Genomic DNA, 13,502 nt, shown 5'->3' on the forward strand with positions numbered 1-13,502 from the left:
CACCTGTGTTAAGATTAGTCATTGAAACTAGTGGTGAGAGTTTGGGGGGGTTTATCACAAATAGCCTAGCACACAGTGCTCATAAAATGATCTTGATTTTTTTTTTATCTTGGCACTAGATGTGTAGTTCTTCTCAGACACATTCATCAACCTTCAGTGGAGCGGCTAAGCTGATTTGTGTCCTGAAAGTATTTAGATTCTGGGCCATCACATATTTGGCAACCATCTTACAAAATAAAGGTTACAAATAAAAGAGAAAACGACAACGGTTTTGACTTGAGGTTATTGTTTGTAGGGGTGCCAGGTAGGTTGTACCTACCAGAGAAAATATTGATTTCTCCTTTTTGTTTGGGAGGGAATGAGTCCCATCTGATCCGTCAAGTCTACACCAATACAAAGACTTATGTAAAAGTTGGTATGGACATACACTTTTCATAAACCCTTACAACATTGGAAATAACTTAAACTGGGTTATTTTGCATTACCAAAATAAATGATCACATAACTATGAGCTCTGGTTCCTCAAGAAAAGTCCTGTACCTCTGGCCTAAAAGAGTCCAGCCCGCTAAAGGAGTTCAGTGAACACACGTGACCTCAGTATTGCAATTGTCCTTTCGTGATGGGTGAACCCGGTCTCATTAATACAATCAGATTGCAATCAACTCTACCACACAACTATAAAGAGTGTCACATCTCTGTAGTCTTCACTACAACTTAAATCATCACGGTATACATCACGCCAAAACAAATGAAATACCACATGCAGAAAGTTGTGGTCAGTCAGACAATCCAATCCGCCAACAGATCTCCAGCTGGGAAAGGCCACAAAGAAACAGCGGAGACCAACGTAGATCAGTAGTCAAACAATAGACATAAGTAGATCCTGCGACACGGCTACAGTACACACTTTTTACTACAAACAAAATAAACTGGCTCTTAAAAATTCTTATGGCTGGGGGCAGTATTGAGTAGCTTGGATGAATAAGGTGCCCAGAGTAAACAGCCTGCTACTCAGGCCCAGTTGCTAATATATGCATATTATTAGTCGATTTGGATAGAAAACACTCTGAAGTTTCTAAAACTGTCTGATGTCTGTGAGTATAACATAACTCATATGGCAGGCAAAAACCTGAGAAAAAATTCAACCAGGAAGTGGGAAATCTGAGGTTTGTAGTTTTTCAACTCATGGCCTATCAAATATACAGTGGGATATTGGTCATATTGCACTTCCTAAGGCTTCAACTAGATGTCAACAGTCTTTAGAACCTTGTTTGATGCTTCTACTGTGAAGGAGGGAGGAATGAGGGCTCTTTGAGTCATGGGTCTGGCAGAGTGCCATGAGCTGACCACGTGCGTTCACGTGAGAGTTAGACCTGCGTTCCATCGCATTTCTACAGACAAAGGAATTCTCCGGTTGGAACATTATTGAAGATTTATGTTAAAAACATCCTAAAGATTGATTCTATACTTCGTTTGACATGTTTCTACGAACTGTAATATGACTTTTCGTCTGAACTTTCGCAAGGATTGCCCGCGCGTCGTGAGTTTGGATTGTGTATTGAATGCGCAAACAAAAAGGAGGTATTTGGACATAAATGATGGACTTTATGGAACAAATCAAACATTTATTGTGGTACTGGGATTCCTGGGAGTGCATTCTGATGAAGATCATCAAAGGTAAGTGAATATTTATAATGCTATTCTGACATCTGTTGACTCCACAACATGGCGGATATCTTTATGGCTTGTTTGGGCTCTGAGCGCTGTACTCAGATTATAGCATGGTGTGCTTTTTCCGTATAAAGTTTTTTTATAAATCTGAGACAGCAGTTGCATTAAGGAGAGGTTTATCTAAAGTTCCATGTATAATACTTGTATCTTTTATCAATGTTTATTGGAAAACACTACAGTGAATACTACAGTAAAGTCAGTAAAACACTAGTCAGTACTATAGTATTTATACCATAGTATACTATAGTATTTTTCATGTTGGGTATTGTGATTTGTTCATGAAGAAATCATTTTATCACCTAATAAAAAGCATAAGCTGGCGGACACAAAAAAGTTGGTAGAGTTGCCGGCTAATGGCGAGTAAACTATATACAAGCTCCCAGTAATGTATAGGGTAAACCAGTTTTTTACCAACCATAATTGCCTACCACCATGACTATATAATACCAGCCTAACTTTAATTAGGGACCGAGTGTAGTAGCCTATAAATGTGTCACTTATTTTGTTGTGGTTCGCAGATTAACCTGTTTTTCCTTAGCACATGATTAGGAATCCTACTAGACAAATATCTAAACCACAGTATCAGAAGCACAGCAGTGGTCAATATGCTTTTCCCCTTTCCCCCTTTTTCCTGTGTGACACACTTCCACTCCACCCCCTCTCTCATAACTATAACCTTTTACCCAGAGAGAATCAATAGGACCAAGGCAGGGGACAGAGCTGAGCTTTCGATTGGAACAGAGCATTTGAACAAAGCAGGCGATGTGGTGAGGTGTCGGACAGGGTTGTCTGGATTGGTTCTGGCCTAAGGCAGTAGGAGGAGACTTTCACAATGAATGGGAGTGCTGGGAACACATGTTTACTGAAGTTGTCTGGCTGTGCAGGGAGGGGAAGCAGAGAGAGGAAAGGAACACAACAAGAGTAAGATCTGCTTCATTTGCTATCAGAAATGAAGACGTTTGTAGATATGTGCAGATTATGCAGTCACTCTGGGGATCAGACTTCAGTGTCTTAAGTGCTTGATTTATAACTTGTGGGCCCTCCTTATGTCCGTAATTGTAGAGTTAGTATATGTATGTGTGTGCTGTTATTGGAAGTTAATGTGTATTTTTCTTTGTACAACAAGCTGTAAAGTGACAAAACTGCAGAGGTGGAAAATATGAGTGTTATGTGACAGTTTTGTTGAGAAGAAATGTAGTGTCAGCTGTCCTCTTTCCTCACTCTCTCCTGTTACATATTATTTAAAGAAAGGGAACCAAAGAAGTAACCAAAGCAAGACATGTAGTTCTTCCTCATAACTCCTCTTTCCAACTCATTACTCCGCATAACACCTCTACATAACTCCTGATAAGTTCCTTCATTATTTTACAGGCTCTGCTGTCTCTCAAGTTGGGCCAGATCTCTTGGCTGGACTTCCTCAATGATCATTGCACATGTAGACATGTTAGCTCAGTGAACAAACACAACCCTTTAACCCATGAGTCTAAGCCCTGTCTAAGCCGGGGGGGGGGGGGTTCTACTAAGCTATATGGAATTGTTTTAAGAAGGTCATACCAAGGATCATTTAGCTATTTGATTTAGAATTTTAAGAACCCTTGAAGTGTCAAAAAAATATTTACTAATATTTTTTGGCCTTACTGCTATTAGCCCATACAAATGCATTGAATAACAGATTCACTACATGGAACAACAGATAGTCCACCCAAAAATCAAAAGGAAGTTTGTTCTTATGTGTCTGCCTTATATCTGTGAGATATAAGAAACAGGAAACATTATTATTATTATATATATTTTCTAACATATATTTAACTCCTTATTTTTTTGGCACTAAACAGTCTCCTTATATACTTCCATTCATTTTTTCAACTGGTACCAGGGGACGTTCAGACGAGTCTTGAGAGGCCTATGGGTCTCCTAGGGGAAAACAACCAACATGTACGTGTTCGTGAGAGTCTCACCTTTACACAGAGGGGTGACAGGCTCTGCTGTCTCTCAAGTTGGGCCAGATCTCTTGGCTGTACTTACTCAATGATCATTGCACATGTAGACATGTTAGCTCAGTGAACAAACACAACCCTTTAACCCAATTCATCAATGTTTTCAAGAACATTGAGGACCTCAAGATGTAACTATACTTATGGACAGACTGGCATGAGGCATCTAAGAACATCATCCCAGAAACACTGAGCACCAATGGCAGAGGAGCACAGTAACAGGAGCACAGGTCACATGTGACGTCATATCAGGCATATCAGGCAGTAATCACTGACTTCTTATCATACCAGTCTCCGTCAGCCGTACAGTTCTGACCTCTGTTTCCAAGATTTCATGATCACATGCACCATACCCAGTAGTACACTCCATACCCTCTCACCCATCTGGAAGCCCTGACATAGCCTGGGCAGTGGGTAGACTCATCACGCAGGACAACATTGGACACTCCGCACTTCAGAGATGACCGGTACCCAGCTTCTAAACTACCCTGCCACAGACTCTCCCTTCAGGTCTCCCAACTCCCACTCTATTCAGCTCCATTCAGTTGCCATGACATCCCCAATCCCCCCTCTTTCCACGGTCACCTCGCCGCAGCTCCCTCCGACCCTGTGGCCCCCGCTGGACTTTGCCTTGTGTGCGTTGTCGTGCTGCGGGGCCTGTGTGTTCACTAACCCCCTGGAGGTGGTGAAGACGCGACTGCAGCTGCAGGGAGAGCTGCGGGCGCGGGGGACCTACCAGCGGCACTACCGCGGGGTGGTCCAGGCCCTATGGGTGGTGGGTAGGACAGACGGGCTCCGCAGGCTGCAGAAGGGGCTCTCAGCTGGGCTGTTGTACCAGGGTTTGATGAACGGTGTGAGGCTGGGCTTCTACTCCTACTGTGATGCCGTGGGGGTCACTGCAGCCCCTGGAGGGAGTCTGATGTCAGGAGCCATCGCCGGGGCTCTGGGGGCCTTCATCGCCTCTCCTGCCTATCTGGTGAGTAGCATGTTTGTTTTGTTGTTTCTCTCGTAGTCAATAGCTTTGTAAAAGGTAAAGAGATATGGAAGGCACTTGGGGTCATAATCTACATACATAACATATATAGCATCTAGAGTATTTTCAGTGTGACGTCCCTCCCACTCTGTCTGCTGGGATCTCCTGTTTAGTAGTCTGCTTGTTGCAGGAGGCCAGTGGGCAGAGCTGGGAGGATCGTCAGCTGATGTGGCGCACCTGGGCAGGATTGGCCTGCAGGCTATAAAGGGAGGCCACATCAGCCAACACTCTCTCTCTTCCCTGACTGGCAGGCTGGTTTCCACCACCTTATGTTTTTTTCGGTCTGTTTTCACCATATAACACCCTCTCCACTCATCCACACACTGCATACACTACTGATCCTACAGACGTCCACAGCTTATGTTACATTGTTGTATTTATTATTATTTAGTTTAATACATGTATTCCTTTATACATTTAAGACATGCGTGGTCTCCCTTTGTTGTTACGAAATATGAGCCAGGTCGTAACAACAGTATTTACCCTACATTGTAAAAATTGATAAACGACAGCAAATCAGCTCAAATTGATTTTAATTTAGGAAATCTCTTCCAAAGTTTTCCCACAGAATAGAGAGATATACTGTATGTTATCGTATACAAACGTAAGCAACACTTGAATTGATTATGTTTTAGTCAAATGTTATATCTACGGCTTCTTGCCGTCAATTTGCAGTCTACAAATTATTTGTAATTATGTTATGGCCCCCTGACCAAGAAAAAATCGGCCCGCGGCTGAATCTAGTTGATGATCCCTGTGTTAAGGACAGACGCTGGGAGACGAGAAGCAAGTACAGGGAGTGACCATTTAATAAACAATGGACATGAAACAGAACACGGACAGCGTCTGGACAGGGGAAAACAAATCGACAATAATGCTGACACTGGGAACAAACTGAGGACAGACAGATATAGAGGGGCAAACAACAAAGTGAAGGAGTCCAGGTGAGTCCAATGAGCGCTGATGCGCGTAATGATGTTGACAGGTGTGTGTAATGATTACGTTCCAGAGAGGCACTCGAGGGCGCCAGAGCACCAGAGAGGGTGAGCTGGCGCAGGCGTGACACCCTGCCCTACAGTACGTGCCCCATTTTCACAACAAAGGCTTTTTGAGCACTCAGTGCATCATACCTTATGGAGTATAATCATAAGTGTCATAAATATTGCACCAGCCATGTTCCCTGTTATGAGAACCTGGGGCATTTGTGCAGGTACTGTAAATATAATTATAAACTGGGTGGTTCGAGCCCTGAATGCTGATTGGTTGACAGCCATGATATATCAGACCGTATACCACCGGTATGACAAAACATTTATTTTTACTGCTCTAATTACGTTGGTAACCAGTTTATAATAGCAATGAGGCACCTCGGGGGTTTGTGGTATATGGCCAATATACCACGGCTAAGGGTTGTGTCCAGGCACTCTGCGTAAGAACAGCCCTAAGCCGTGGTATATACCACACCCTCTCGTGCCTTATTGCTTAAATCTATCAAGTCAGCCAGTTCAGCGTGTTACGTATCATGTTATGTTCAGGGATGTGATTGTTACTGTGCGAAGGGCAGTTGCTTCTACAGTGGCTGTGTATTTCCCCATGCGTTCAGGCAGTTGCCCCTCACTTGTATAATTTCCCTATAATAACCCATATAATAACCCAAGGTGGCCCTCATATACTCATGCTACTGTTGTTGTTGTCTAGGCTGCATCTGTTGCTCAATACATCAATGTAGCCGCATAATCTCTCCAGCATTCTGAAAACACTATACATATAGATATGTTTCTGAGTATCTGGGTCAATAAATATACCTGGCATGTATCCACTTCCAAGCACTACCCAAAATACTTCCCAGCAGTCCCTTCTGTCCTTTTTGGCAGTGTATGAAGGTAAGCGAGACAGAATAATAGAAAGAGATTTCTGATTACACCCGGTATGTGAGAAAGACCAGGGAGGGCTTGGCCTCCGGAGTATGTGTGCATGTATACTGTGGGAGCCAAACTCATCTCAATAACCTAAGTAACGGTCATTGAGAGAGAGAGTGAGAGAGCGAGAGAGAGAGAGATGAACAGTGAGGAAAGACAGATGTAAAATTGAGGTCATGGGCATCCTGAAGGGGTGTGTGTGCAGAGTGCTGAAAAACGTGTACATGTTGTGTAACTAATACCAGGTGTAACCACTGAACAGTGTGTCTCTATTTATTGACAGGGTTGTGCTTCTTTAATTATAGGGTGATGTACTGCAGAGGCTCTCTTTGCAATGCTGTGTATGTCAAATGTGTATTCAATACATTGAAGAATCTATGTCTTATTTTTCCTCCACAGGTGAAGACACATCTGCAGGCCCAGATAGTTGAGGCCATCGTAGTGGGTCACCAGCACAACCATCAGGTGAGGGGTGTATGCGTGTGTGTACATGTGTGTCACATGTGGATGCAGGACATATGTTCCCTGTGTTCAAGACCTGCCAATATTTTTTTTTGTATTTTACCCTTTTTCTCCCCACTTTTGATCTTATCTCATTGCTGCAACTCCCCAACGGGCTCGGGAGACGAAGGTTGAGTCATGTGTCCTTCGACACATGTGTCACGTTCCTGACCTGTTTTCCTTTGTTATGTATTTGTTTTAGTTGGTCAGGGCGTGAATTGGGTGGGTTAGTCTAGGTTTCTATTTCTATGTGGGGTTTTGTGTTCGGCCTGGTATGATTCTCAATCAGAGACAGGTGTGTGTCGTTTGTCTCTGATTGAGAGTCATACTAAGGCAGCCAGGGTTTCACTGGTGGTTTGTGGGTGTTTGTTCCTGTGTCAGCGTTTGGGCCACACAGGACTGTTGCAGGTTAGTCACGTTTGTTGTTTTGTTAATTTGTAGTGTTTGTTGGTTTGCCATTAAAATCATGAATTCCTACTACTCCGCATCTTGGTCCGATCCATGCTCCTCCTCGTCTGAGGAGGAGAACGACATTGACAGCCATTACAGAAACACCCACCAAACCCGGACCAAGCAGCGTGGCAACGGGCAGCAGCAACAGCAGCAGCAGTACAAGGAGGAATGGACATGGGAGGAGATCCTAGACGGTAAAGGACCCTGGGCAGAGCCAGTGGAGTGTCGCCGCCCCAAAGCGGAGCTGGAGGCAGCGAAAGCGGAGAGGAGGTTGTATGAGGCTAAGGCAAGGCAGAGCGGCTGGAAGCCCGAGAGGCTCACCCAAAAATGTATTGGGGGGGGGGGGGCTAAAGGGGAGTGTGGCGAAGCCGGGTTGGTTACCTGAGCCAACTCCCCGGGCTTACCGTGGAGTGAGAGGGCGTCGTACTGGTCAGACACCGTGTTATGCGGTAAAGCGCACGGTGTCCCCAGTACGCGTGCTTAGCCCAGTGCGGGCTATTCCACCTTGCCGCACTGGTAGGGCTAGGTTGGGCATCGAGCCGGATGCCATGAAGCCGGCCCAACGTATCTGGCCTCCAGTACGTCTCCTCGGGCCGGCGTACATGGCACCAGCCTTACAGGTGGTGTCCCCGGTTCGCCTGCATAGCCCAGTGCGGGTTATTCCACCTCGCCGCACTGGCAGGGCTACGGGGACCATTCAACCTGGTAAGGTTGGGGAGGCTTGGTGCTCAAGAGCGCGTGTCCTCCTTCACGGTCCGGCATATCCGGCGCCACCTTCCCACCCCAGCTCAGTACCACCAGTGCCTACTCCACGCACCAGGCTTCCAGTGCGTTTCCAGAGCCCTGTTCCTCCTCCACGCACTCTCCCTATGGTGCGTGTCTCCAGCTCAGTGCCTCCAGTTCCGGTACCACGCACCAGGCCTACTGTGCGCCTCAGCAGGTCAGAGTCGGCCGTCTGCCCAACGCCGCCTGCACTGCTCGTCTGTCCAGCGCCGTCTGAACTGCCTGCCTGCCCAGCACCATCTGAGCCATCCGTCTGCCCAGCGCCGTCTGAGCCATCCGTCTGCCCAGCGCCGTCTGAGCCATCCGTCTGCCCAGCGCCGTCTGAGCCATCCGTCTGCCCAGCGCCATCTGAGCCATCCGTCTGCCCAGCGCCATCTGAGCCATCCGTCTGCCACGAGCCTTCAGAGCCGCCCGTCTGTCCCGAGCCATTAGAGCCGTCCGTCAGTCAGGAGCCGCTAGAGCCGTCCGTCAGTCAGGAGCTGCCAGAGACGCCAGCCAGTCAGGAGCTGCCAGAGACGCCAGCCAGTCAGGAGCTGCCAGAGACGCCAGCCAGTCAGGAGCTGCCAGATCCGCCAGCCAGTCAGGAGCTGCCAGATCCGCCAGCCAGTCAGGAGCTGCCAGAACTGCCCTTCAGTCATGAGCTGCCCTTCAGTCATGAGCTGCCCTCCAGTCATGAGCTGCCCTCCAGTCATGAGCTGCCCTCCAGTCATGAGCTGCCCTACAGTCATGAGCTGCCCTCCAGTCATGAGCTGCCCTCCAGTCATGAGCTGCCCTCCAGTCATGAGCTGCCCTCCAGTCATGAGCTGCCCTCCAGTCATGAGCTGCCCTCCAGTCATGAGCTGCCCTCCAGTCATGAGCTGCCACTCAGTCCGGAGCTGCCACTCAGTCATGAGCTGCCCTACAGTCATGAGCTGCCCTACAGTCATGAGCTGCCCTACAGTCATGAGCTGCCCTACAGTCATGAGCTGCCCTACAGTCATGAGCTGCCACTCAGTCATGAGCTGCCACTCAGTCATGAGCTGCCACTCAGTCCGGAGCTGCCACTCAGTCCGGAGCTGCCACTCAGTCCGGAGCTGCCCCTTATCCTGGTGCTGCCCCTTATCCTGGTGCTGCCCCTTATCCTGGTGCTGCCCCTTATCCTGGTGCTGCCCCTCAGTCAACTGCTACCCCTCAGTCTGTTACTGCCTTTTGGAATAGCGGGATTGACATGGAGGGTGAATATTGGGAGGAGGCCACGGAAGCGGGGGTTGACTATGGTGGGGTGGGGACCACGACCAGCGCCGCCACCGTGGACAGACGCCCACCCAGACCCTCCCCTAGACTTTGTGCTGGTGCGCCCGGAGTTCGCACCTTAAGGGGGGGGTTCTGTCACGTTCCTGACCTGTTTTCCTTTGTTATGTATTTGTTTTAGTTGGTCAGGGCGTGAATTGGGTGGGTTAGTCTAGGTTTCTATTTCTATGTGGGGTTTTGTGTTCGGCCTGGTATGATTCTCAATCAGAGACAGGTGTGTGTCGTTTGTCTCTGATTGAGAGTCATACTAAGGCAGCCAGGGTTTCACTGGTGGTTTGTGGGTGTTTGTTCCTGTGTCAGCGTTTGGGCCACACAGGACTGTTGCAGGTTAGTCACGTTTGTTGTTTTGTTAATTTGTAGTGTTTGTTGGTTTGCCATTAAAATCATGAATTCCTACTACTCCGCATCTTGGTCCGATCCATGCTCCTCCTCGTCTGAGGAGGAGAACGACATTGACAGCCATTACAACATGACCTGCCAAACCGCGCTTCTTAACACCCGCATGCTTAACCCGGAAGCCAGCCGTACTAATGTGTCAAAGGAAACACCGTTCACCTGACTACTGAGGTCAGCCTGCAGGTGCCCGGGCCGCCACAAGGAGTCGCTAAAGCGCAATGAGCCAAGTAAAGCCTCCCCCAACCAAACCCTCCCCTAACTGGGACGACGATGGGCCAATTGTGCACCACCCTATGGGACTCCCGATCACGGCCGGTTGTGATACAGCCCACTATCGAACCCGGGTCTGTAGTGAAGCCTCTAGCACTGCGATGCAGTGCCTTAGACCGCTGTGCCACTCGGGATGCCCCATGCCAATACATTTTTAATGATGGCTCTGATATTGCAAAAATCCTGTATTAACACCCTTTCAGTTTCAGAGGTAGGGGCAAACAAGCTTTATTTTGTCTTGGTACTCCTCTCACACTTACAATAAAACAGCGTTTCCCAAACTTGGCCCTCGGGACCCAAGGGGTGCACGTTTTGGTTTTTGCCCTAACACTACACAGCTGATTCAAATGACCAAAGCTTGATGGTTAGTTGATTATTTGAATCAGCTGTGTAGTGCTAGGGCAAAAACCAAAACGTGCACCTCTTGGGGTCCCGAGGACCCTGCAGTGAAGCTCAAGGCAATGTATAGATCTAAGGTATGCAGGTTTTCTACAGTAAAGTCAACTGGTACAATATCCCTTTGTGTGTGCCATAGGCTGAAGCAATCCAATACCCTGACACACTATCATTTGTGGGCAAAATGTCCACAAGTGATGTAAGTGCAGAGTTCATAACTTAATAGTAGAAAAATGTCCATACTTCAGAGAGGAATTTCCATTTGAAAACACTTTCACATTCAACAGCGAGAAGCACTAGGCTATATATGGTAGCCTACACATGTGGTTCGACACTTCCAACTTTTCTCCCTCAAAATGTATCTGTCTTCTTCTGAATTTGCTTTACAAGCCAGTTGCCTCTAGCTACAGTTTACTAGAGTATACCTCTCCACACCTTGTGGTAAAAAGAAGCAAAGCACTTTAACTGATGGAGGATCCCCTTTCCCTCCCTCAGGGGGTGTCGAGTGCCTTCGCCAATATCTATTGGCGGGAGGGCGTGGTGGGGCTGTGGAGGGGTGTGAACGGGGCTGTGCCTCGAGTCATGGTGGGATCAGCCACCCAACTGGCCACCTTCAGCTCCACCAAAGAATGGGTGGCACGCCTGCAGGTAACTATAGAAACCATGTATCGCACTCCCAGACTGTGTTGCCTATTGCGTTACAAGCCAGGTGTCACACATGCAGATGACAATTATAGTACAGTACCAGCAGATAAGGATGGTGTATATAGATTAGGGTTGTCTGTTATTGTCATGCAAAATACTGCCGGTCTCACGGTAATTGGCCATTAACATAAACATGTTTAGCATCCCCAGGCCTCCACTCATACTGCTGCATACTGCTGATGCACGCCTTTGGAATATCTACATTGAAAAAAGTATAAGAAATCAATTTAATATACACCATCACAATAAATCCATTATTTATTTTAGTCAGGTCTAAATAAACATTATGATATGAAGAAAATGTATTTCCGAAGAACAGAATATAAGTTGGCCTACTGTATGTTATCTGGCTATGCTCCATGCCATAAGCTGTAGGCTTCTTCATTTAGCTGACAAGATATGCATATAAATCCCATGCCATTATTTTATATTATATGATTTTAGAGTAAGAAGAATATAATTGAACTTAGCTGAATAAAATAGAAAGGATATTTTTGCCACTCTGGAGCGAGTGCGCATATGAAGTGGCTATGTTGAATGTACAAGTGATCATTTGAAACAAGTCTTATAGAGTAATAGCGGGTAACTGCCCCACCCCTTCCTCACTAGTACTATACTATATAGCACTAGTGAGCCAAGTTAGGCATGACTTACTATGCACTGAATGGAGCTGTATGCATGCTACAGAGTGATGCTGAAGTAAAGACTTTCTAATCAACATTACCTAGCTCTTATATGGAATAAACACCATACAAAACATGGTGTCGGATGAGTGTGTGGGGGCAACTCGCCCCCCCAAGTTAGCTAGTTTATGCTAACTTGCTCTAGCAACTTCACTAGCAGTAAATGATAGCCAGCTAGCTAGTTAGCATAAGCTGCAAGGAGTGCTAGCTAGCAACCTTACTACCAAATCGTCTGAGGTAAAATACTGTAATGAAACAGGCAGGGAGCAGGTCTCGAACCCTCGACCTCCTAGCCCGAAGTCCGGCGCGCTATCGACTGTGCCGCAAAAGCATGCTCAAGCGGCAGAGTCGATTTCCGCGCTTATAAACCCAGGGTCGTTACAATACATAAAAAAGATTATGTAACTTAATTGCAGTTAATGTTACTTTATAGCCTTTTAGCTATTTTACACAGCATTTAATGTCAAATAAAGAGAGAGCTTTTCAATTGACATCTCTCACCCTGTTTTCAGTCACAGGTGGGGACTGAATTACGTGTGAGCAGTGCAGGAGGTGGGCTCATGAGTTGTGCTCGGGATAACTTTATTTGTGACCTCTGTACAAATTAGAATCTTGCAATAGCAGAGCATAAGAGAGTTGCCACATCAATGTTACACTGAATTAATTAGTTAAGTTAAGTTATTGTTATTAAATGTTATATTCCAATGTTATGTAATGTTATGAGTTATATTCCATTCCAATATTATATTTCAATTCATATTTTTTAAAACAACTATTGAAAATCTTTTGCTCCTGAATGTCATTTTAAAGACTGCTGGGATGTAAAATCTTGCATTATTAAAATCATATTTAGTGTAATTGTACATAATGGATTGTATGGAAAAGGATCCACAAAGAAGGAACAAAGAAAATGAATATTCAGGTGAGTTAAAGAGGGACAAATCTCCTCATAGTGCGGATATTAATGGTGACATGTGCAACACCATTTCCCCCATATATTTTATTTAAATAATTAAAATAAGACAACTAGAATTAGCTTTTACGTCTTTCTTACTAAATAATTTCTAAATAAAACGGATTAAATTGATTTTAACACACGTGTGTAAAACCATATGCCATAATCTTCTACTGGGGTAATTGGCACCTCCGAGGACTGTTAAGAAACTTTTCTAAAAACAACATTCATGAAATAACAAAAAAAGTGTAAACTGTAGCCATTTATTTCCCTTTATAGTTTATTTGCATAACTTTTGAATGATATAAACCTTAGAATGTCTTAGAAATCAAAACATATGTAATTTATTATTATTTGACCCTGCTGGTCATCTATAAACATTTGAACATCTTG

General features: G+C 45.7%; 1 protein-coding gene across 1 annotated transcript; it reads left to right on the forward strand.

Annotated features, from left to right (window-relative positions):
* Positions 1-2,452: 2,452 nt before the first annotated feature.
* LOC120065356 (solute carrier family 25 member 34-like) lies at positions 2,453-13,502 on the forward strand. Its single transcript, XM_039016287.1, has 5 exons — positions 2,453-2,652; positions 3,103-4,701; positions 7,077-7,142; positions 11,262-11,414; positions 12,667-13,502. Exons 2-5 carry the CDS (start codon positions 4,186-4,188, stop codon positions 12,760-12,762), a joined length of 831 nt encoding a protein of 276 aa, XP_038872215.1. The 5' UTR covers positions 2,453-2,652; positions 3,103-4,185; the 3' UTR covers positions 12,763-13,502.

The sequence above is a fragment of the Salvelinus namaycush genome, chromosome 20, assembly GCF_016432855.1.
Source record: "Salvelinus namaycush isolate Seneca chromosome 20, SaNama_1.0, whole genome shotgun sequence".
NCBI lineage: Eukaryota > Metazoa > Chordata > Actinopteri > Salmoniformes > Salmonidae > Salvelinus > Salvelinus namaycush.